The sequence below is a fragment of the Anoplopoma fimbria genome, chromosome 20 (genome assembly GCF_027596085.1).
Source record: "Anoplopoma fimbria isolate UVic2021 breed Golden Eagle Sablefish chromosome 20, Afim_UVic_2022, whole genome shotgun sequence".
Lineage (NCBI taxonomy): Eukaryota > Metazoa > Chordata > Actinopteri > Perciformes > Anoplopomatidae > Anoplopoma > Anoplopoma fimbria.
In genome coordinates, this window is record NC_072468.1 from 19,208,556 (window position 1) to 19,232,321 (window position 23,766).

Genomic DNA, 23,766 nt, shown 5'->3' on the forward strand with positions numbered 1-23,766 from the left:
GCAGAGTTTGAAGAAGCAGGGAAAGACCAAACCATATCCCTCGCCGAGCTTGCAAAGGTAGTCAAAAAGGTTGTGACCATTTTAAAAAAGAGGGACTGGAGATTGTGCTCCAATTACCAGTCTATATGTGTTTTGTGGACTTGGACAAGGCTAACTAACGCGTCCCCCGGGGTTTCCTGTTGGCAGAACTGTGGGAATACGAGTTACAGGGGTCTTTGCTACGAGCCACCCGGTCCTTGTATGACCAAGGTTAGAAGTTAAACACATTTCTAGTGTGTGTAGGCCTCCGCCAGGGTTGTCCCTTGTAACCAATCCTGTGTGTGCTGTACATAGATACAATTTCAAGGCGCAAAGAATGAGATTAAGGATACAAGCAGCCGAAATGAGCTCCTATCGAAGAATGGCTGGGCTCAGCATTAGAGATAGGGTGAGGAGCTCACATTGAAATGGGCCAGGTGAGGGGGTTCGGGCCTCTGATCTTGGTGCCTGCTGAACGCCTCCCTTTAGAGGATTTCAGGCATGTCCAAATGTCAAGAGGCCCCGGGGTAGACCCAGAACACGTTGGAGAGATTATACATCTTGTCTGGACTGGTTACACCTCAGGGTCCCTAGAAAGAGGAGGTGAGCGTTGCCGGGGGGAGAGACGTCTGGAATACCCTCCTAAGCCTTCTGCCCCCACAACCCAGCACCAGATAAGTAGAAAGTTAAAGGATGGATCAAGGGACACATTAAATAAAAAAACATTTAAAAAAAGCCACTATCATTCCTGAACCTCAAAAAACAAGTTTACCTGGATGAGTTTATTATACAACCAACCACTGACTGAATACAATTTAGTGGATTTTAAGTACTTGACCATTAACCAAATCATACTAGGGTCGATTTAACTTGAATGGGCATTGAAGCTGATCACTTGACCAAAGAACAGCCAGCAGCATCTGGTGGATAATGGTTTTATTTGTGTTAATAGCTGGTACCAAAGGGCAAGTGCCAACAGGGCTGCTTTTCAAGCATTTCACAACTCCTGGGCTAAAGTCAGTGTTTATGCTGGGTTAATTATCCACCAGTTGTCCCAGTTCAAAGATCACTGATTATGATTGTATTGCATCAGTTGTGTGGGCTGAAATTAGATTTAGATTATCACTTTCAATTCAAATAGTTTAGTTATTTATTATATTTTGACCCTTAACACAGTTTAATTCTAAGCAAACACAATACCTAAAACACAATACCTAAAACTTTTATTTGTATGTGTATTGATTGATTGTTTATTAAATATACATATTTTAAAATAAATATCACTTTTCTGATGCATACTGGCAGGCTACACACACACACACACACACACACACACACACACACACACACACACACACACACACACACACACACACACACACACACACACACACACACACACACACACACACACACACACACACACACACACACACACACACATCTTTAACACACGACCATAGCACAGTACAGATGTGTAAAACCAAACACACAATTTAAAAACAAGGAAATATCTCGATCCCGTCTGTTTAGACAGCTGTGACATCAGGTTTGTGCGTTGTTGTTATGAACTCTAATCTCAATATAAGTGTTGAATTATTTCCATTCAGAACATGCAGCAACCCTGGAGCCTAAGAACATTTAATTGATTTTGTGGTGGACTCTACCCACAGAAACGTTAGTTTGGCTGATAAAGTTTGACCTCCCCCTCTCCCCAGTCCTCCACTCTTTTAAAAACCCTAGTTCTTCTGCCAGAACTGAGACTTTGACTGGCCTGTATACATATCAGCCCCCGCTAAATGGTTTGAGATATCTGATCCAAAGGGCGCACGGACAGTTAGTGAACTCAGCTAATGTTGATCTTGAAAAGATATCAAGGGTTCAAGATCTGCAGATCGACCATTAACATTGTGATTCAGATAACCTTTAACAAGGAAAAGAAAAAACTATCTGTAATGGATGGAAACAATGACCAGTAGCTTTAATGTGACTCATAAAATTCAGCGTTCTGTGTCTTTGAAATCTTATAAAACCTTAATCCAATCACTCTAAATGTGTTAGCCCATTTGTCTGTGCATTTGCTGTGTATTTGTTTTAATGCCACAACAGTCTAAGAGACAATAAGTGAGAAAGAAGAACCCTACTTTGTGTTGTTTGTAACATTTTAATCAAAGACCTGCTGCTTGCTGTCTCTCAGATGTTCATCAATAAAAAAAAACTAAAAAGCTAAAAAACAACACCATGAATGGTCATCCGATCTGGACCAATGTTCACTCTGTGGAGGTCACCTTATAAAATAAAATGACTCGATATCAAATGTTTGAGTCAGCTTCTGTTGACCAGAGCCGGAGAAAAAGGTAAAGATCCCCTTCACTCCTTTGCATACGTTTGTGATGATGTTAATGAACAAATTCTATTTTGAAATCAGAGGTTTGATATTGTGATGATTTTATTATTAAAAAGGGACAGAGTTGAAAAAAAAATCTTTAACATAATGTTCTAGTTTCCCATTATAAAAATATATGACAAATGAACTGCTAATAGTTGTGTTTGTCATGGCAGATGCATATGACAGCGCTTGTTTTCGGTCTTGTCTTACTAATGCAAGGTATGGCTTTAAAATAACTTATTCTACATCCTCACTCTCAGTTCCTTTATTTCTGAGCTTGTCGCGTCTTTGCTATTCCTGACTGACAAACATCCTCCTCAGCAGGATGTGGCCCACTTTTGGCCGAGACCGTGGCCCCAATACAACCTGACTCTCCAGGGATACTGCAGAGGCTGGCAGAGAAAACCAGGTATCATCATGATTAATGCAAGCATGTTGGACCGGTCATTTGTAAATGAGTACAGTTATCAGAATTGTTCAGATATTTTGTATGTGTGTCCATGTTAAATATTACTCATTTGTCAATTTGTGCATCTCATAGGGAAGTCAAAGCTAAAGTCCAGGATTATGGGCTTTTTCCAGTACTGGGCTTTTTAGGCGCTTACTATGAAGACCACATCCAACCAATGACTGAAAGCTACGTTGAATGGGCCTCAAACCTCAAAAGCTCTGTGTGGGAGAAGATCCAGATAACCATTGACAATTACTCACCACTGAAAAGCAACATATCCAACTGATCCACCCCCTCAAAACTCTAGGGAAGCTGACAAATAAATAAATGTTCTTACCACATGGCATATCTGCAATTATTACCATTGATGATGAACTGATCATGTCTTAAGGTTTCATCGGGCTTTGCTGGTTGTGTCAAATACAGAAGGAATCTATAATAAACCTATGTTGATGGGTCCAGCTTGTCCTGCAAGAGGGGCAAAGAGAGAAGGGGAATGTTTAATGGCAGCAAATAATACTATATGTGATCAGTAGGTTAATTCAATGCAGTTTACTGAATGTAATACTGAATGAGTTACATTCAGTTTTGTTATTGAATAATTATTACTTTTTTTAGAGCTGCTGCTGTCATTGAGTGTTACTCTTTCACAAAATCTAGAAGAATAGGACAGGTGGGAAAAGGAAGAGGAAAAAAATAATTTTAAATCACAGAAGAAAAGGGAAAACGTTAAAATCATTGTAAAAATGGTGTTTTATAACCCTGCATGGATGCTTTCTTGGCTGGTCGGTTATGAGGGTGAAAGGTGAAAGCAGAAATCCCAGCATGCATTGCTCTGGGTACAGTACAGCGTCTAGACATGTCCTGGTTGGTTGACCGGCTGACCCTTTGACACTGATCTATCTCTAAGCAGAAATCATAAAATTATTCTAAATTTGGTGTCAAAGAAATGTTGATTAGCATGAGTTAACCTACTCAAAATCTATTTTATTGCAGCAGGTAAAAACACATGAGCTGCTTTAAAAGTTCTTTTGCCACGTGAGACATAACGATTTCGACATGCATGCAGAAAGACTTTTTGCAAACACACCACTATACACAGTATTATCAGGAGAGCTCCAAGTGCATCGTCATATGAATACAGATAAACCTTCATATGAGTTGCATTGCATAAGTCATATTTCAACATAGGATATTTAAAGTGAATATCATGTACACTGGACTTTGTTTAGGTGAACATGCATGTGTGTTAGTGTGCATGTGCGTGCACGTGTGTGTGTGTAGGAGTGTGTATGCTCATCAGATGACGTTTGTTTGCAGTCCCCCCCTATATCATCCTGTCCAGATGTGAGCTCCCAGTTACAGGCAACTCACTTTCAGAGACCACTGTCACTTCTTGGATCTGTACATCCAACACAACAGCAGGTAATCGCTCTTCTTACTGCAGCAGAGTTCGCAGCTTCTTTTCTAAAGCTACTTCTGAGTCGATTTCACTAAAACTTTTTTCTTTGTAAAACCTTTAAGTATTAGATTTTTGCATTGAGTGTTTGCAGTTTCATCAACTTGTTTATCGCTACGTTAGTAGGTTAAAATGTCAAATGTGGGAAAGAATAGAATCACCCAACAGAAAGTTCAATTTTCAAGTTTTTTTCTTCTTTTCTTTTGTTGCAGACATGAATGCAAAATACGCCTTGGCACTGATCCTCGCTCTGCAGGGTAAGGAAACATAACGATGCAATCTGAACTGAAGCTTTATATGTGGAAAAATAGAGAATTTACAAATCACAGAGCCATTTGAAGCAAGTTGTTTTAAATATAAATGCTTTTTACTTTTCTCAAATCCTTGTTATAATAATGATCACATCTAACATGCTTTTTATTGCAACTGTTGCAATACATTTAATGGAAACTGTTGCATGGCAGACACCTACTCTTATTTATCTGGTTGATATGCAAGATAATGACTTTTGTCAGTGTAAAAGAAGATATGCAAAGTAGCGTTTCTGTGGTTCTTTGATTATTCTCCCAAAGCAATAATTCTACCATATTCTACCAATACCCATCTGTTTTTTTGTATTTTTACAACACTATCATAACAATGCTACATTTCATTCCAGTCTCCATGAGCCTGTGTGAGATTCCAACACCATCGGCGGATCTTGTTGAAAAGTATGATGCCATGAAATCTGTGTTCTACAAGAGGCTGCTGAATGCTTTCGGCAAGCTGCAGGCCGCCGCTGCTCCTATGGTTGAGCAGGTCGGGGACAGCGAGCGTGGACAGGTTGCCAAAGACTACGTCGAGGGGCTGCAGACCAAGCCTGAGTTCCAAGCCTTCGTCAAGGTTGCCACGTGAGTTTTCACCGAGAACTATCCTAGCTGTGAATGTCTTGAATTATTGACCCTGAAACGGACAAAAGTATCCTAATCAACTGCAAATTAGCTGTGTTCATCAAAATTTCTATTGAGTATACACTTACACATAAAATGTAAGTTTTTTTTATTATGGAGATTTCTTTAAATAATCCGTCTTCCCTGATTTGTGCAGTGGCTTGGGCCAGGAGGCAGGCCCCTTGGTGGACAAGGCCCGTACAGCAGTGCTGGGTCTGTACGGACACTACGTACGCCCCTACGTCGGCCAAATCATGAGCGACAGCATCGACAACATCAAGGTCCACCTGGACAAATTCATGCCCGCTGAGTAAAGAAGACCAACTGGAGCCAGCCACCTGTCTATACCCTGTAATTGATAATAGATCGTAGAAACTACACCAGTTTAGGCTGAGAAAAGTGATGCACAATGCAAATACAATACTTTGCCTTTTTTTGAATCATAATCTTTGCCAAATCATGCAGAGTTAAAAGCAAGGCACACCATCTATGCAAAATTGTGCATGTACAGTATTATGTGTTTGATACACTAACCAAAGTCTCTGTGTGATTGTGTATGTGAATGTGTGAGTGTGTTCATTAAAATGAACGGAAACTATTTGAATTGTGCTTCTTCATTAAGGGATTCAAGGTTCACTTCCACAGTTGATATCATAAAGCCTCATTTTGTGGCATAAGTCATCCTATCAATACTATTTTATGACAGAACAAAAGTTGTTCCAGGCTCCACTACTGTGTTCATCAAGGCTCATAGCTCAATCTTAGCCATACATTTTAATGAAGCCATATCATTTATAATTTGTGGCCATATACATGAAGATCTTCCAATTACAAATTATGAGGCTGTTTTTTATGATCAGCTGCAATTCTGATACAGTTTGAAAATGATTTTAAATGAATGCGTCACACTAGTAAACAGAAAGATCAAGTTGTATCATATTTATAAAAAGTATATATATATATATATTTCTTTCTTTTTTTTAACCAGAGCTCTTCTTAATCCCAGTTTGGGCCAAGTAAGAAAAATGGTGAATGTCAGCAACCTGTTTATTCCTATGCTAAATGTATTAATGTGCTTCAATCATCAAAGTGCAAAACCACATGGTTGATTCCTCTCAAGAGTCCTATTTACTTGAAATGAAGGTGTTGAAGACATCTTCCCAGTGTTGTTACAGTGAGCAATGAATCACAACTCAATGAAGCACTTATTTTATTTAGTGTTAATAGACGTGACAAGTTGGCCAAGCCTGAGTTCATTTTGCATGATGGCATGCTGTGTGAGAGCAGCAGGATGTGTTATTCGTAATTTCTGCCTCATTTCAGACATTCTGGTGATTATAATGTTTTAAGCATTTTGATTAAATATGAAAAAACATCCCTACTGTGCAATTACAGAGTTATAGACGTGACACAACAAAACTGATAAATACATCTGTGTCTTTCTCACTGTAACTACCGAAAGCTCAATCATGCACTTTAATGTTGTCTCTAGCAGAGCCGAGTCATCACAGCAATGTATCAGCTGGAATTAATGAAGACCGCTAGCTGTCTGACAGTTTGAATCCCACAGCTGCACACAGCTGTCCTCTAACTGATCTTAGTCCTCGGGTCACAAGCAACATGACATGAGAGGCTGGATCATGTTTACGCAAGACTCGATCAATATGTAGCCAGTACAGGGAAAATTACTTCTAAACCCCGGAAATACGAGTTCAGATCTGAGGCTTCACTGTTGCTCTTTGAATTGATGACCAGGTTATGGTATCATTCTGAGAAAGGTTTTCATGGAAATCAAAATCTGCTCAGTTTTTTTAAATTAACAAGATACCTCCAGCTAGCGAGCAGCTCTTACCTATGGAATGCCATTTAATTGATTTGAATAAAGAAAAGAGACAAGTAAATATGCCTTTGAAAAAACAATAATAATTAAATTCAATATAAATAAATGAGTCAATAAAGTTTAATAATTAAATAAATAGGTTTTTACTTTAAAAGGACTTTTTCAATAGACTACTTAAATTTATTTCAGGGGATCTTTATTTCATAATTCCACATTCATTTATTTCAGGGGACTCTGATTTCATAATTCCACATTGATTTGTTTCAGGTGACTTTGATTTCCTAATGCCACATTGATTCATTTGTAGCTGTCATAGTTTGCGGAGATGGACTTTCAGTTATCCGAGGGACCACAGGGTGCGCTTGCTAGGTAATTCTTGTGCTGTTGCTTTGGCCTGAATCTGTGAGATAACCACACTCCATTCATTTTAATATAAAAGATGGAAATAAAAAGGGCCAGGAAATAAGTGTGAAAGTTTCCTGAAATGAATTTAAATAAAAAAAAGAATTATGTTGACTCATATACTTGTTATTACATTAATTTACTTATTCATATATGTATTGCTTCATTAATATATTTGAGGATTTATTTCATAGGCATATTTAATTCTTTATTTATGAATTTATTCAAAATTGACTCATATGGCATTCCATATTTGAGAGCTTTCGCAAGATTTTGAAGGATCTCAATAATTCAGAAAAAAAGATACCTTTCTCAGAATTCTGAGATAATAATCTTTTTAATTCAGAAAAACCCAGCAAGTGTTTTTTCCCCAAAATGAATGTACAAATGTTCTGCAATGGCAAACAAAAAAGCATTTGCACTGCAGTAACAAAATATTTACCAACCTCAAGGCTAAAAAAACAAAACAATCAAAGCAAAAGATAAACAAATTTACTAAAAATGTGTTCATTAAAAAAAAACATTAAAATAATTAAAATAATTTACCAGATATTAAGTATTATAATAATGTAAAAATAAATACAAATTTTATGAGTGCACCAAGAATTAACAAAACCAAATGGTCTGCACTTTGTACTCCTAGTTTCAACACGTAAAAAAAGGAAAAAACACTTTTGCCAACAAATCCTGTGCTAAAACAATTGTTTCTCCATTTCTGGTTAACCCACTGATGAGTGGAAGTTGTTCTGGGATCTTAAACACAGACAAGTGGAAGAGAGAATATTAAAATAACCCCAAAAAACCTTTTATAAAAAAAGAGCTGCAAGGTGTCATTTAACTGTTGCAAAAAAAAAAGACCTAATATGACCTCAATATTTCATAACCTGGATTAGTCGGATGACGTGTTCAACACACTCTAGACTTAGTGCTATCTTAATAGGACTTAGGACTATTGTAATGTGACATGAAAGCATCACCAACATTGTGCAAGTAACAAGTGCCTCCTTGTGGAGGTTGTGGTCAGGGCAATGTGTAAGAGTCTGCTGCTTTAATGAACCGTGCACCTAATCAATGGAAAATAATTGATCTGGGTGTATTCAAAGGTAGCGTCACACACACACACAGAGTTAATGAGCAATGTACCAACATTCAGCCCTCTGTACTTAAAAAATCCAATCAGTGGCTTTTCATGATGTTTCAAGCCCCTTTATATTCAGATTCATGTGTAAACGTAGATAGCCATAATGTCTGTTTTATCAAGACGCAATGTCACACACACTCCCACAAACAGAAAGCGGGCAACAGTGCAGGTTTATCTTCCACAGAGTGCACTTTGGCTCATGGAGCAACAAGTCAACACATTCTTGCTCCTATATAAACAGGTTGGGCCAGTGGTGTCTCTTACTCTGTTTTCTGAAGAGGAATACTGTAAGTACTGACACTTTTACCTCAGTCTTAGAAAAGCATGAATTTTACATTAGAAATTTGAAAAATTCAGGGGAAAAAAATATATTTTACGACATAACATTTATGTTCAACATAATTCTAAATCAGAAAATGTATTTGTTTTAATGCTAGAATAGTAAAAAAAAACTGAGACAGTAAATATCAGCACAAATCTATCAGCTACTTATGAGTGGAGAAATGTATGACAATGTCTCACCCTAGTGGATAAAGTGAGGTAAGCTTTTAAATGTCTCTTTCTATTCTCTGTCCTCAAAGATACGAGTGACACCATGAATAAGCTGCTGGTCATAACTGTGCTGGTCGCACTCCTCGCTCTCAGTAAGTGCATTTTCAAACTGTGAAATTGAATTCCGAATATAGGATAAATCAGTGATGAATAATACGTGTTGTTTTGCCGATAAAATGTGGTAACCCTTTGACCCCTCTGACCTCGTTTGTGCAGACGCTGAAAGCTTCCGTGTGTCGCGGCAGGTTGAGGAGGAAGAGGAGGGCACCCTGACCAAGCTCACAGGCACCATCAGGTCCTACTACGACACTGCTGTCAACACTGCCAGCGGATACCTGGAGAGCATCAAGGGCCTGAAGCTGGAGGAGAAGGCATCGTAAGAGAGTTTAAACACAGATTCAATGACGCAGTTTTAAAAAGTGTGGATTCATATTTTTAAACCCTTCTCTTTCTGTGTGTCGCCCACAGGACCATTTACACTGATACTTCGTCAGTCGTGAGCACCTACGCTGGCATTGCACAAGATCAGCTGTATCACATCTTCTACCAAAAGTAAACAAAAACTGACCTCCAATGACCTCATCTACTTTTTCTGACAGCGTGAGAAACGTTCAAGCTTCACATGATAAGGCCCATTTTTGACATTTTGAACTTCCTCGTATCTCAATTCACCCAAGCCTTAGAACCTTCAGAAGGCATCTTTAAAAAATGGGGGACCCCTTGCTCTTCGTGGCGCCGATTAGGTCCACTGCACTGGTGGTAAATGAAGATAACCACCCAACAGGGACTGTGATCCTTTGGAAAAAAAAAACAGCTTGCGCAAAGGAACAGGACAGAACAAGTTGGTACCAAAAGTACCAACAAATTTCCCCCTATGTCTCAGAGTTAAGAAACAACCAGCCATCACTATAATACAAATCATTTCATAATATATCACCACCTATTGGTGTTTTAAGTCATCCCTTATCTGAATGAAATTAAATATTTGTGTCATATCTTGAAATAAAATATTTATACAAAAAAAACCTTGGTCTGTGGTGGATAACAGTTAACAGTTTGATATATTAAATTGTGCATATTTCTCCTGTCTAGCTGTGTAAAACGTGCCTTTCCTTTTATCAGACTGATGCAAAGGATCACATGTTTATGTCTGTATGAATCTGCAATGAGTCGCCATGCTTTTATCAGCCGAGGCAGCACCAGAACAGAGGCTTCTGTTGTAATTAATAATGGATGAAAAGAGACAACATGTAATATGTGAGCTCAGAGAAACCGACAGAGATGAACAAACAACAAAGACTGAGGTTTGTTTTGAGGATTCTGACAAGCAGTGATGAAAGGATGCTATGATTTTTAATTAGTTCATAAATCTACAACATGTGGCCTCTTCCAAAGCTACAACCAAAACAAACAAGAAAGATATATTTGCTTTCAAGCATCATCTTGTATAGTTTTTACAAAATATGTATGCGGTGCCCGACAGACGCAGGACAAACACTTCTACACAACTATACAACTATAATTATAAACACCAATAATTACTATATTGCGCCACATGCAAAATCCATGTGTTTGCAGCCCTGTTAGTATTTGTTTTCAGGATCTGGATCAATTCGAGAAGAACTGTACTCCGTGTTTGATATCAGAATGTGTGTCAAATGTTTTCTATCAGCAGCCGACTGTGATCAGATTTGGTTTTGACACTAATATGATTTTATCCGTGGGCAACTAGAGCTGCTGCAAAGTAAAGAAAAAACAATTCTCTAAATCGCACAGCAAGAGGAGAAGACGGCTCCGGAAATCAAAATGTATGGTGTGTCCCTGAAATGTGGTTTGATTATTTGGGTTCCCATCTCAGATTGGTTTTTTTGTACATTTCCGTCTTTAATTAGAGCTGTTCATTTGATTGTTTTTAGAGCTGTCACACTTTAAAGGGATGGTGCTGTAAAGTGAATGTATACATCCAGTGGTGATGGGAAGGAATGAGTAGGACTCACCATGTGCTCTGTTGCCAGCTGGACCCTTTGAGTGAGTGTCGACATGGGTTAAAATGTACGTGTGAGTGGGCTGATATTGATGATTGCGTTCATCAATATCATCCTACTAAAACTGAGAAATTAAAATGTAGTGTGACTTATGATGACCCGTATTTGTCACGTTTTCCTTTAGATGAGAAAAAACAATATTTCCCCTGGGACAGATAATAAAGATGGAACACTATTTGAAATTGCTGCTATATGCCTCATTTCCCATGTGTCATATATGAAACTTATGTTGTATGTATATATGTTGTATAAGTGGTGTATTTTAATTTCAGTGGAAACACCCCGAAACAATTGCTCCCTCGTCTTTTTTAATTTTATGTAAATATGGGAATCAGGCATTATCAAATGTGTTTTGGGTGAATTCAGGAGAAATCTACGGAGGCAATTAGACAAATTGTGGTAAAATGAACACACAATGTTTATGTTGGATGTTGTCTCTCCACCAAGACATTATGTTATGGAAGCAAAATAGCCCAGAATCTCGAGTGTCTCGTCTTAGGCAAAATGGCTCCACCAGCACTATTCTTTACAAATAACAGCTGCAAAGAACCTGAGCCTTATTTCAGGTCCTCTGTTCATAAATCATAATTTGCTGGACTTAAAGGTTATGGCTTCAACCTTTTGAATCTTTGTCTCTCTTATAAGAAGGCAAATATTATACTACAATGGCTACTTTTCTGATTGGGTGCCATCAGGTGGCCTATTTGACTCCTCTCTATATTCTTTGTATATATGATTACCCTTAGTGTTAATGGTATGTACTTTGGTATACTTGGTATGTTGATAAATGACAATAAATTATCCCTAAATCCAAAACATATCTTTTAAAACATACAGTTATGTACAGAGCTTCTTTGGAATTAAACAAGTTATCAAACAATATTAGAGAATCCAAAAGTGCTATAGTTTTGGAAACAAATGCAGATGTGCCAAAGCAGACTATATGACTGACTCTTGTAGTCTTAGTGTTTATGAATATTAATGACGTTTGTGTGCTTGGTTGTTTTGTTGTATTTATCATTTTTGCCATTATTTTGTTGTTATTTCATGTAAATCTGATCAATTTGAAACTATTGATACCTTTGGGCCTTGCTTTCATAGTTGTATACATTTTTTATTTGGATATCTTTTAATCTGTGGACCTCAGGAAGATTGATAAGTGCTAAGGCAGAAGCTAATGGTTAACCAATGAAATAAATCACAGTAACAGATAAAGAAAATAATATGCAAAACATTAATAATACATTACATTTTGGAAGGCATCAAATTGATCTTTTAATCAAAAGTGTCCACAAAACATATGATCACGTTAAAATATAACCAATTATTTCTTTGCCTGAGGACCACAAGTTGTATTAAATCAATGAAATAGACGAGCTCATTAAATTTAAACCAGCTTGCATTGTACCACTAGCTTAGTAATAAGTCAAAAAGACAGTATTTATCAATTGAAAAAAAAATTTGGACGAGAATACTATCAGCAAATATCTTGGTTTCCCAAAAGGGCAATCGGAGTTGTGCAATCTGTGATATTTCAAAACAAGCCTCTTAAAATTGCACCATGGTAAACTATTAACTTTCTAAACAGCAGTGGGCATACAGTCTCCACCCCTGTCTCCTTTATTAGTACCTCTTGTGGTACAACAAAGGTTTGTTCATTTATCAATGACACCATTATTCATTCTGGAGTGCACTTTGCACAAACTAGCCATAACAAATGGTTTTAATATATCTAAGCTAAAAGAATCTGTGCACAGCAGAGTTTTTCTATGAAAAAGACATAAACTTCACCAAAACACAGAAACTGTAACTGGAATCCATTATGTCTGAACATTATCTTTCATATACCATAAATGATGGTCTTCCTTGTTTCTTGAAAACAAGGTGTATCACTCTAATGGAACATATTGTTAAGCGGAGGTGTTGAAAATGTCTCTGATAAGGTTATCGCAAAGGTTTGACTGGAAATGATGCTGGACAGTAATAAAGCAGTCTGTTCCTCCTACTGTCCTCCAAAAAGACTGTAGGTATAAAAACTCCAGACTAATCAGACACAGATCACACTTTCAGAGCTACAAAGGAACACGACTAAAACAACAGAGATACAACATGAATCTTCTCCTTCTGGTGGTTGCTTTGGGGCTTACAGGTAGATATTTACCATGTTGTGTCTAAAATAAAACAAATTAATGTAAGAATTGCCATTTAGTTTCTCTTTGATCTTGTCTGTGTCTTACAGGAGCGTCTCCCCTGCACGACTACAAAGTGTGCCAGCCTCACTCCAGACCCTGGCAGGTCTATCTGCACGGTGGAGGAGTGTCCTGCAGTGGAGCTCTCATCGACAGTTTGTGGATAGTGACCTCCTTCGACTGTGCACCCACGTAGGTACAAGGGGTATAAAAACGTATTGCGGATGATGTCTTAACATCAGCTGTCAGACATTTTTAGGACTCTTCCAAAATTATTTTAAAAATGCATTTGTTTTGGTTATACTGTGTTTTCCCCAAAATACCAGCAGTAAAAATCTTATTTTGGCTTGGTAAGACCAAGCCGAGGTGTTTAATATATTCTGCATTGTTAGAATTCAACAATGTATTATTACAATTTGCATTTCATTTTTTTGACCTGTAATTCAATTGCTGACACCTTTTCAGCATTAACATCACCCTTCAGCTTCCCCAGCATCTGGCACAATTCTCCTGTAGAGATAAAAAGCAAAAGCAGGGAGTCCTGAATAGGCTAGGTCAGATATTTGCATCACATTACATGCTGTGCTATTACATCTTAATAAATCATGTCTTAAGACATCACTATAATCTGTCTAGACAAGTCAATCAGCAAGGCATGTCTTGGGTAGTCAGTGTTACAAAGACTTGATATTGTTTGCAGAACCACTGCAAATTTCACTCGTGTTCCTCCTTAATTAAACCACATTCATTATCCTGCTGCTCATTTCTGATTAAGGTTGCTGTTCCTCAGTCATGCGTTTGTTTCTGCCTGAGCTTAATAAATTAGAGTCTCTCCTCCACTGTCCTTGCAGATCCTTCAGCACCATTGCATCTCTTGGGGAACATGACGTGACTGTGGATGAGGGCACCGAGCAGCACATTTACGTTGCTGACGTGATCCGCCACAGTCCTTACTTCCGCTCACCTATGCACAGCCTGACGATGGTCCGTCTGGCCAAACCCGCCCGCTTCACCCAGTACATCCAGCCCATCCCTCTGCCCAGCCGATGCCCACAGCCTGGACAGACTTGCCATGTCAGTGGCTGGGGATCCACCATCCCAAATCAATGTGAGTGGATTTAAAGGAGCTTCTGTGGCTTTAACACCTCATTAACTCGTCCCCATATAAGTTTAGTATAACTGAAGCAAAGCCAGTGTTCCCTAATCCAGTTCAGAAGTATTCCCTGTCCTACAATGTTTTTACTCCAGCTTTCTTATAAATATCTGACCAAACTAAGGGCCTACTGTAGAGCTTTTCCTGTAATAGTTGTTTGTGTCTGGTGTTTCTCATCAAAATGCATTATGAAAAACATGTTGAATACAAAAACCCTTTCTTGTTATGTTTTCAAACCTGCCTTTAAATCTAAGAGACGTCTGCCAATATAATTGAGATGGAAATTTAAACAGACCTCAGTGTGGACAGTTTCATACAGACTGTGTCTTCAGTAGATAAATATACATGAGAACTGGAGACAGTTAATTCTGTGGAACATCCTGTGCATCTATCCAGCTACGTTATATTGGTTATATCTGGAAAGAGATGTTGAATGTTAATGTTAAAAAAATGATTCATTGCCAGTCATCTACAAACTTGTCAAACCTTGACAAAAAAAAGAAAAAACTATCTGGATGGATATATACCACTAGAGGGTATGGAGAAAATAGTAATTTTAATAATAATTTGGGAGTACTGAACTTTTACATAGCCCTGAAGGAGAGATGCAGCAGTGTATTTGAGGGGCAAAAAGTCAATCTCTGTAAAGCATCAAGTCCCACAACACAATAACATCCTATATGTTGCCTGTGTTGCTTTACAAGTTGGATTTAGAATAGTCTAAAGACTGTAGATCCTAGCCATGATGGTGTATATTACTACAGAAACCTGTGCAATAATGAAGTGTAATTTACGTGTGCTAGCAGTTATCACATCAGGGAACAAGTAGCACCACTCACTTTATAGCGGTAAACATTTATCATAAACTTAAGTTCAATCAAGAGACAGAAATAAAAATGACTTTTCAGTTCCATCATGACTCAGGGAAATGTTACACTGTGATCAGCAGGTGCATACTTGGTGTAAAAGCTAATCCATATTCTGGTCATTGCAGCGCTAACAAGGCATGAACATTCTGTTTTAATAAAAGTGTCTCTCTTTAATCAGAGGACTTTCTAATTGCCTGTCTAAATGCCCAGTCAGTGATCAGCACTAATTAAAAGAGGTAGACCTTGAAAATAGTATTTACACAAGGTTTAGACCTTAATGCTCCAGTGCAAGAAGTGCTTATGCATAATTCTGGGAAGTAATTGACCTAAAGAGGGGAAGGCAAGGAAGCCTTTGTCAACGATTGACTGGCAGATTGATGAGTGATGGTACAGAATACATCTCAGTGACAAATGAATTACAAACGATTTAAAGAACTTATTGAATGAATGGGTAATAACCCACCTTCTTGTTCTTGGAAACAGATGACCGTGCTAAACTCCTGAAGTGCATTTCTGTCCCTGTTGTGGATGACCACACATGCATCAACACATTCCCTGAGTTCCTGTTCTGGAGCCTGGGCATGGTCTGCGCTGGACAAGCAAACACAGATAACTGCATGGTGAGCATGGTCACACCCTAACGAAACTGTGGATCACAACGCTGCATTTCTGTGCTTCCCACTGCATATTTTCATTGTATTCTCACTGACATGCTTACTTGCATACATTTCCAATAAACTACCACCGCAGAGTCTCCCATTCTCTCCCCCCTCTGTCTCTCTCTCTCTAGCATGATAGAGGCAGTGTGATGGTGTGCGATGGCCAGCTGCAGGGTGTGCAGTGGTTCAGTCACGGCTGCAGGAACCAAGCGGACCCCAGCGTCTACACCAAGCTGTGCAAGTACAATAACTGGATCAGTGATGTGATGGACCGCTACACACCCACGCTGACAACTGGAACCACTACGGTGAAGATGACATCATGAGGCAGCAGAGAGACATTCATTCACAGATTAAATGTAAACATTAAAAAACACTTTTAGAAACATTGCTCTTCATTTTAATGGGAGGGTTCAGTGTTATTAAAACAAGGATTAAACACAGAGTTTTGGGGTTTCCCTTTCAGCCAATTAAGCAAGACGCAGCACTATTTGTTTTTGCTTAAAGTGATACTCTAGGTAACATAAGCTGACGTAGATATATACAATTATTTATGAACATTATGCAGCAGTTTCAAATCATGCAAATCCTACGCTCAGCTACAAAGAAATCCAGCAAAAAAGTAATAATAAGTATGCAAACTCAAAACTGTAGATTTAGACAACAACAAAAAATAAAAAGTGTTCCTGCACTTTATGTTTTATTCATGAATTTTAGTGCACCCTACGCGATTCATCCTTTTTCCTCATTTGCTTCAGCAAAAAGATTTTCCACAGCTGGCTAATAGCTACTGCTAATTAGCTCAGATTGGTTTCAGAGAACATCATGATTTCACACATGCTGCTGTGTATGTGCAAGGGACAGTGAATTAGACATGACAGCGTATGTTTGTGTTGTTCCACATGTTGAAAACTACAAGTTGATGTTGCTCGGGAATAAAAAACCAAGTAAGAAAATGTCGAAAAGGTTACTTTAAGCTGCTCTAATCAATATTTGTTATATTTACAATAATACTGAATAAGAGAGAGGTTGCTCAGGGTGAGGAAATAGCTGCAGTCTGGTTTTACAGCTCACAGCTTTAATATTTTGACTCACTCTTCCATTTACCTTGTTTTCAACTGCAGCAAGCAGATGTTCTCAGCAAAAAGCTCCACTGCAAGCCATACCTGCCCAGCAAACAGCAAACAGCAAACAGCAAACAGCAAACAGCATACAGGCAAAGTTAGAACTAGATAGTAGCCATTAGCTAAAGAGCTATATATATTTCCCTCAGAGCTAAAAGAAGAGTGAACATCGCACTTACATGCATCAGGTGACTCCAAATCAAATATCATGTCATGTACATTTACTGGGTGAGTAAATATGCAACTATTTGCCAACAAGTTTGCCATATTACAGCTTGTTCTTCTGCCTTCGACAGGCTATAAAGATCAAATAATGCAGGTTAACATTTTTCAAATTCAAGAATTTGTTTGTATCTTTGGGAAAAAAACAGAAATTAGTAATTATACATCAAATTTTTGTTTAATTTTAAATTAATGAATTCATTCAAGTCAAATATAATGAACTTGGCAATTGTGTGTATGTCTGGGTAAACTGCACATGCAAATGCTCCCATTTGAGAAAGGGTGAGCAACATTAATGTGAAGCACCACTAGATGGGGGTAAAGCCTAATGATAAAGAATCACATTGTGCCAGAGAGAGACATTTCACTCATGACAGGTGACATGAATCTTGGACGATTTGTTTGAACTCTGATCTGAGATCTGAGCTCTGCCACGACACCATTATGTTCGGAAAAATCTGGCATAGCAATAATCACACGGATCTAATGCAACTCTACCGACACTCTGAGTACAAAGGAACTGGAGAACACATGGGGGAGTTAGAGACACAGACTCTGCATACATACACAAAAACAAATACACACATGTGCACGCACACACACTTACATGCCAAGTGACTGACAGCTGTGTCCATAATCACCCAGGCAGCTGAACATAGGGGCCACTCCGCCATCTGTTCCCCAGCATTTCTCTCCCATCCCTCCTCACCCCCTGGCCCTCTCTTCTCCCACCTCTGCGGGAGACAGAGGGCACACTGAGGGCCTGACTTTAGTAACCGGGATGTTACTTTAGAGAGGAGTGTGATTATAATATGTGTTGGTTTAAAAAGCTGCTGATTGTCTTTTCCTTCAATTTGGATAACAATTGTTTTATAATTCTGAGGAGTTTGACTCAAACCAATTTAATGTAATAGCAACAGTGTGAGTCATTTCTAGCTTTTGTAATAGATGCAATAGGTACTTCACTCATTCCCTCAGGCAGGATACCTAATACAACAAGCCAGAAATCCTGTGCGATCGAGGTCCCAGACTTTGGAACTCCCTTCCTGCGGTGATCAGGCGGTCTGAAAATTGAACCGCCAAAGTTATGATGATTCATGACAGGAGCATAATTGTCTGCACCAAATTTTGCATCAATAGCTGTTGAGGCATTTCACACAAAATCCCACATCGACTTTATGAAAATCTTTAGTTTATAACAATAACCAACCAGCAGCATAGTGTGTTTTCTCAAAAAAGACAAATTAATTCACAATTACACATTGGGGAGGTCAAATGCATCTTCCTAAACTCCCACTCAGAATTTAATGGACCAACATAATCAGAAGTTGTTAAGATAAGATGACCTTTGTGCTCAGAGAGATTTTTATGCCCTGGAATAAATTTAGCCCTCTATATTTCTAACTACATTTCTATTTCTACCCTTCGGACAAACATGCACACATACAGATTGTGTTAATCCTCTCTCAGCCCAGTTAGCCATCATATGCTTACACATATTAATGGTTAACCATCGCCCTTTTCCTTACTACTTCACTCCCTGGCTCCAACTTACTGTCAATTAATTCCCAATTTATAAACATCCTCCCTTCATCCGACCCTCTCTACTGGCTGTCATAACTCAGGCATGCATGCACAGCCCACATTGAAAACAAATATCATCCTCAATCGCCCAAACACCGTGGAATAAACTGATTAATGAGGGAATTAGAATGAACGATGATCCATAGGGGGAAATCTTTTTCCCGGGGTGTGACAGTACTTATCAGCGGTTGGTACAAAATCGGTAGAGTAAACGCGAGGCATCTCCCTCCACCGCTCGGTTTCTCTGGCAAAACTGTCGCCATCACTCATCACCGGCTTACATTCCCAGCATTCCCCTGTGGCATCTGGCTCATGAGAGAGAAAAAAGTGACGAACACGCACTCAAACACTGCTTCACAAACGGAGAGAAAGTGCACACCGCACACACACTCATCCCTCCATCACACACTTTTTTTTTCTTCTTCCAAACAACTGACAGGTCTTTTCACAAAGATGTAAATTAATATGGGGGAAGGGGGGGGGGGAAGGGAGGGGAGGGGGGGGGCTGACTTGCATTAGCACAGGTTGTGCATGAGTGTGTGTGGGTATATACTGTATGTGTTTCTGTTCACTGGGCTAATGGCTCATTGAGTAGAGCACAGGCCAAGTCAATCATGCCGGATCCCTCCCCGTCGTCCCATTGAGACCTGCGGCTCATCGGGGGAGATAATTAGACTGAAGAGCTTTAATGATACTTGCCTAATAGCTACAAGAGCTCACTGGGAGGCAGCAGTGTGTACATGTGTGTGTACATGTGTGTATTTGTGCGTGTATATGGGGGATGCGGTGAGTGTGAAGGTGTGGGACGTGTCTCTTAAAGGCAGTAGCGAGTGAATAAGTGATTCAAATGATGTTTCGTTAACACATGGGTTTATGTGGGTGTGTGTGTGTGTGTGTGTGTGTGTGTGTGTGTGTGTGTGTGTGTGTGTGTGTGTGTGTGTGTGTGTGTGTGTGTGTGTGTGGATGTTGATAATATGGAAGCTGATGGGATGATGACTATTGTGGATATCAGCCTCCCACCCACACACACACAGTCTCAGATGTTGTGTGTGTCAGGGTTAACATACACAAAATGCTCAACTGTACTATTAAATATGGTGGAGGGAGTGGGAGAAAAGCAGCATGAAACTGAGTGAGGGATTTTGTGTGTTTTTGAGAGAGAGAGAGAGAGAGAGAGAGAGAGAGAGAGGGAGAGAGAGACACAGACAGAGGTGCATTCATATTGGAAATTGTTGTGAATTTAAATGAGCATGTGCACTTTGGGGGACACAAGTGTTTGGTAAATGCAGTTCTAAAGTGCATTGCAGTGTCATTAGTGCTTACATGTAGGGGGGTGGGCACAATTATGAGAACATTTCATGCTACACAATAGCTTCACGCTCAATACATCAATCTACAACTGCAAAAAACACCAGAGCTGCATTGACCCTTTTTTTGACACAGTTTGAACATAAAAATTTAAATTAATAATCATATTTATTATTTTAGTTTCATTTCACTTTTTCTCCAAATATATGCAAATATGTGATTCATGCATGCATTCATACTCATATACACCTGAATTAATTCAGTTTTCTAAACAGAAAAACCAGTACAATAGAACAAAAGCTACAAGGTGAGACAATTTTTTTCCTAAATCAATCTAATTTATCCTGCAACGAAAACTTGGTCCTACCAAGATGGAGGCTACCTGTAGATTAATTTAGCCAATGCTGTAGTGAAGCTTCTTTGCTGTGCAATAAACTGTCTTTAAGGCATCTAAATTATTTTCAAATCTTCAACATGGCAAAAAGGCTTAGCATAGGATCAGGTTGCACTTTTGTACCACCCAAAAAAAAAGAAAAGGTCTTTCATACCTTAAATTTTACCTTGATTTTTTTAGATCGAAATTGAATCAAGCCTTGGAAGTGAAGGAGTTTTTGTGCCACAAAAACTCCTTCAAAGAGAGGGGATTGGGAGAACACACACACTCAAAATGTCTCACAGATACATTTACACACACACATTTTACAGTAATGGTTTCCAGAAAAAGGGACCACAGCTACAAAGAAGTAAACCCTACAGGGAATCCATTTGCCTTCCTTTGCAATTATCATACACTTACTCTTAAAAACACCATGGACCGGAGCCGTTGCCATGGATACACGCCGCTGCATCCCTCCCTCTTACTCTGTCTTTTTTAAAATGTATCTTTCTCTCTGTGGAAGACCTGTAATCCCTATGGATTGGTTAACACTGCCGCTACATACCAGAACATGTTGTTTCCTGCGTGTCTTAGAGTGTTTGTGTGTGAGGACTGCAGTAAGAAAGCATTACCTCAGGGCTCACTTTACATCAGGGAGACAGAAAAATACCACATAATGATCCTACACTGATAGATACGCAGTGCGTAATGCTGTTAACAGCTACTCACAGCAGTGAACAGGCAATATGGAATGTATCCTGTTACTTTTCTCAATATACAGGCACACACAAAACCCAAACAGAGAGAGATCTCCCATCGCTAACACCAGGTAAGCCTGAGAAACTCCCCTGAGCTAAGCCGGGACTCATTGATAGGTCTGTCACACAGGGGACAGAGGCCAACTCATATATCACTGCAGACCTGGAAACTCCCCGCCTGCAGAAAATGTCATCCACAGAATACTGAAAATACCACAGACTGTGTTACTTTTCTGAGAGTTAACAAAAAGCATGCTGGGGGAATGGCTGGCTGATCATAGTTTATTTCATCTCAGTGGTCCTGTTGTAGCCCAGTTTTTCCTGCCTCACGCCTGAGAAACATAAATAATAAAGTCAGTGCAAGTAGTAGAGTGGGGGGTCTTGGGGTTAAGGGAGTAAATATTTCACAACAACATACTAATATAGTTGAGCAGGAGTAGTAAAGTAGAGCAGGTTTCACCTATTAAGCTGGTGTGAAAGTTTGTTAAACTTAGCTCCTCTAAAAACATATTCAATCATGTTCAGTATTGTAGGAATGTAGAAAAAAAGCAAACTCAAAAGATGTATGATTAACATGGAAATCCCAAAGCGGATGAAGTGGATTTGGCTGCTTTTTGTTGCTCAAAATAGAAAAAAAAAAAAAACTTGTTACAAAGAGCATTTTTGGCACGTGAACAACTAAAACCTTTATTCTAGTGGATCACTGGGAGTTACTAATCTAAACAATTTCCTGTCTGCCTGATGAAATGATCCTTGATAATTTGTGTCTTAAAAATAATTAGTAGCAGATTAACACTGGGTAATGTGGCTTCTTCTGTTTTTTTGTTTTTTTGTAGTAACAACTTTATCTGATCAGCCAACTTCTTTCATGCATTTTAAACAAACTCATGCTGCAGCCGCACGGATGAATGCATCATTTCCTGTGCTGCAAAGGATATCTGCTTGAAAAGAGACATTTCCCCTGAGGGCTAAAACCGGCAAATGTAAAAATCTTTTATGAGCTGGGCATTGGTTGAATCAATGTTGCGCTACAATAAAGCAAATGTAACAAAATTAACACTGATTCATAAGAGCAAGGTCACAGTTTAATATTTTGAAATGTTTATTCTTACAAGACACAGAAAGTCCCTTCAAGCTGAATCACAGTCCCCCCTGATATGAGCCCTGACCTCGTTCCTACTGTAGCGTTACAGCTAACCTTTGAAACATAAAACCTAACCCCGGCTCTCACCCTCTGTGGCAAAGGTCGACTTTACAAATGCATGTCTTGGCGGCAAATTTCCAAACCACTCTGCTCCACGGAGCAAAAACACAGACATCACACACACACACACACACACACACACACACACACACACACACACACACACACACACACACACACACACACACACACACACACACACACACACACACACACACACACACACACACACACACACACACACACACACACCGAGGGGAGGGAGGAATGAGGAACACACACAATTAGTAAGGAATGTTTGCTCCTCTTGCCCCACCCGTGCTGCCCCTTACCCTTGAGCATGTGGCTCAGAAAAAAGCATGCCCCTCGGCCAGCCTTTCATACAGTACAGTAAGTCGGGACCAGAGGACCAGAAATCTTTTTTGCGACTGTGTGAAAGTATTTAAGTTAAAGCGGCTTTGTACTATTGTGCAAAGGTTAAAGTTGTGGAGAATGAGTATAGGATGGACACATATATATATATATTTACTGAAAATGTATTCAGAGTGGTAAGAGACAGACACGGCTAGGTGCAAGGTTTAGGGAGTAGAGTATGGCGGTTTTAGAAGTAAATGATTCACACTAACACGCACACACTTAAAGCAGTTGAACATCTGCAAAACGTCTCACCCAAAAACACTTTCTCTCTCTCACACTTACACAAACATGCCTTATTTTCTGCCCGATGTGTGTGTGAGGTTATGCAGAGCTATTTCCCCAAGATCCAGAATCAAATAAAGTGGCCAGGTCTGATAAGCAGATAAGGACGCAACTGAGAGAATTGCCAGGGCCTTCTGACTCTCACTAACACTCACGCTTACACACAAAGAAAGCATTGCTGGAGAAGGAAAACCTTGACACAGGTAGATACACAGCAGCTGTCAGCGACCAAACACTGTGTAGTGTTTTCTATTACTGCACAGAGCCGCTTGATAAGACCCCTCTGACTCTGTAATAAGCAGGGCTCTCTCATCACCAGATAGCTGGTAGTTTTTTTTTCCCATTAAGGTAAAGGAAGTAGGGAAGGTCACAAGAGCTAAAGGAATGGTATAAAA

At 39.2% G+C, this 23,766-nt stretch overlaps 3 protein-coding genes and 1 long non-coding RNA gene across 4 annotated transcripts; all 4 read left to right on the forward strand.

Annotated features, from left to right (window-relative positions):
- Positions 1-2,313: 2,313 nt before the first annotated feature.
- LOC129109470 (uncharacterized) lies at positions 2,314-2,816 on the forward strand. Its single transcript, XR_008532016.1, has 3 exons — positions 2,314-2,375; positions 2,581-2,626; positions 2,729-2,816. It is a non-coding gene; the product is annotated as an uncharacterized LOC129109470 (long non-coding RNA).
- Positions 2,817-4,176: 1,360 nt separating this feature from the next.
- On the forward strand, positions 4,177-5,844 carry apoa2 (apolipoprotein A-II). The gene is made up of 4 exons (XM_054621540.1): positions 4,177-4,283; positions 4,530-4,574; positions 4,976-5,207; positions 5,404-5,844. The coding sequence occupies exons 2-4, from the start codon at positions 4,532-4,534 to the stop codon at positions 5,558-5,560; spliced, it is 432 nt and encodes a 143-aa protein (XP_054477515.1). The 5' UTR covers positions 4,177-4,283; positions 4,530-4,531; the 3' UTR covers positions 5,561-5,844.
- Positions 5,845-8,870: 3,026 nt separating this feature from the next.
- On the forward strand, positions 8,871-10,206 carry apoc2 (apolipoprotein C-II). Its single transcript, XM_054621976.1, has 4 exons — positions 8,871-8,916; positions 9,211-9,273; positions 9,398-9,557; positions 9,650-10,206. Exons 2-4 carry the CDS (start codon positions 9,225-9,227, stop codon positions 9,735-9,737), a joined length of 297 nt encoding a protein of 98 aa, XP_054477951.1. The 5' UTR covers positions 8,871-8,916; positions 9,211-9,224; the 3' UTR covers positions 9,738-10,206.
- A 3,100-nt stretch (positions 10,207-13,306) lies between these two features.
- On the forward strand, positions 13,307-16,422 carry LOC129110227 (trypsinogen-like protein 3). The gene is made up of 5 exons (XM_054622413.1): positions 13,307-13,375; positions 13,466-13,607; positions 14,267-14,523; positions 15,921-16,057; positions 16,228-16,422. The coding sequence occupies exons 1-5, from the start codon at positions 13,336-13,338 to the stop codon at positions 16,420-16,422; spliced, it is 771 nt and encodes a 256-aa protein (XP_054478388.1). The 5' UTR covers positions 13,307-13,335.
- The last annotated feature ends 7,344 nt before the right edge of the window (positions 16,423-23,766 follow it).

What these genes read in the sequence shown, in the direction of transcription:
- apoa2 (XM_054621540.1), top strand. Translation starts at nt 4,532, where the DNA reads ATGAATGCAAAATACGCCTTGGCACTGATCCTCGCTCTGCAGG. An exon ending in ACTGATCCTCGCTCTGCAGG is followed by an intron (nt 4,575 to 4,975) that starts GTAAGGAAACAT and finishes ATTTCATTCCAG; the next exon opens with TCTCCATGAGCCTGTGTGAG. An exon ending in GCCTTCGTCAAGGTTGCCAC is followed by an intron (nt 5,208 to 5,403) that starts GTGAGTTTTCAC and finishes TGATTTGTGCAG; the next exon opens with TGGCTTGGGCCAGGAGGCAG.
- apoc2 (XM_054621976.1), top strand. Translation starts at nt 9,225, where the DNA reads ATGAATAAGCTGCTGGTCATAACTGTGCTGGTCGCACTCCTCGCTCTC. An exon ending in GGTCGCACTCCTCGCTCTCA is followed by an intron (nt 9,274 to 9,397) that starts GTAAGTGCATTT and finishes TCGTTTGTGCAG; the next exon opens with ACGCTGAAAGCTTCCGTGTG. An exon ending in AAGCTGGAGGAGAAGGCATC is followed by an intron (nt 9,558 to 9,649) that starts GTAAGAGAGTTT and finishes TGTCGCCCACAG; the next exon opens with GACCATTTACACTGATACTT.
- LOC129110227 (XM_054622413.1), top strand. Translation starts at nt 13,336, where the DNA reads ATGAATCTTCTCCTTCTGGTGGTTGCTTTGGGGCTTACAG. An exon ending in GGTTGCTTTGGGGCTTACAG is followed by an intron (nt 13,376 to 13,465) that starts GTAGATATTTAC and finishes TGTGTCTTACAG; the next exon opens with GAGCGTCTCCCCTGCACGAC. An exon ending in TCCTTCGACTGTGCACCCAC is followed by an intron (nt 13,608 to 14,266) that starts GTAGGTACAAGG and finishes CTGTCCTTGCAG; the next exon opens with ATCCTTCAGCACCATTGCAT.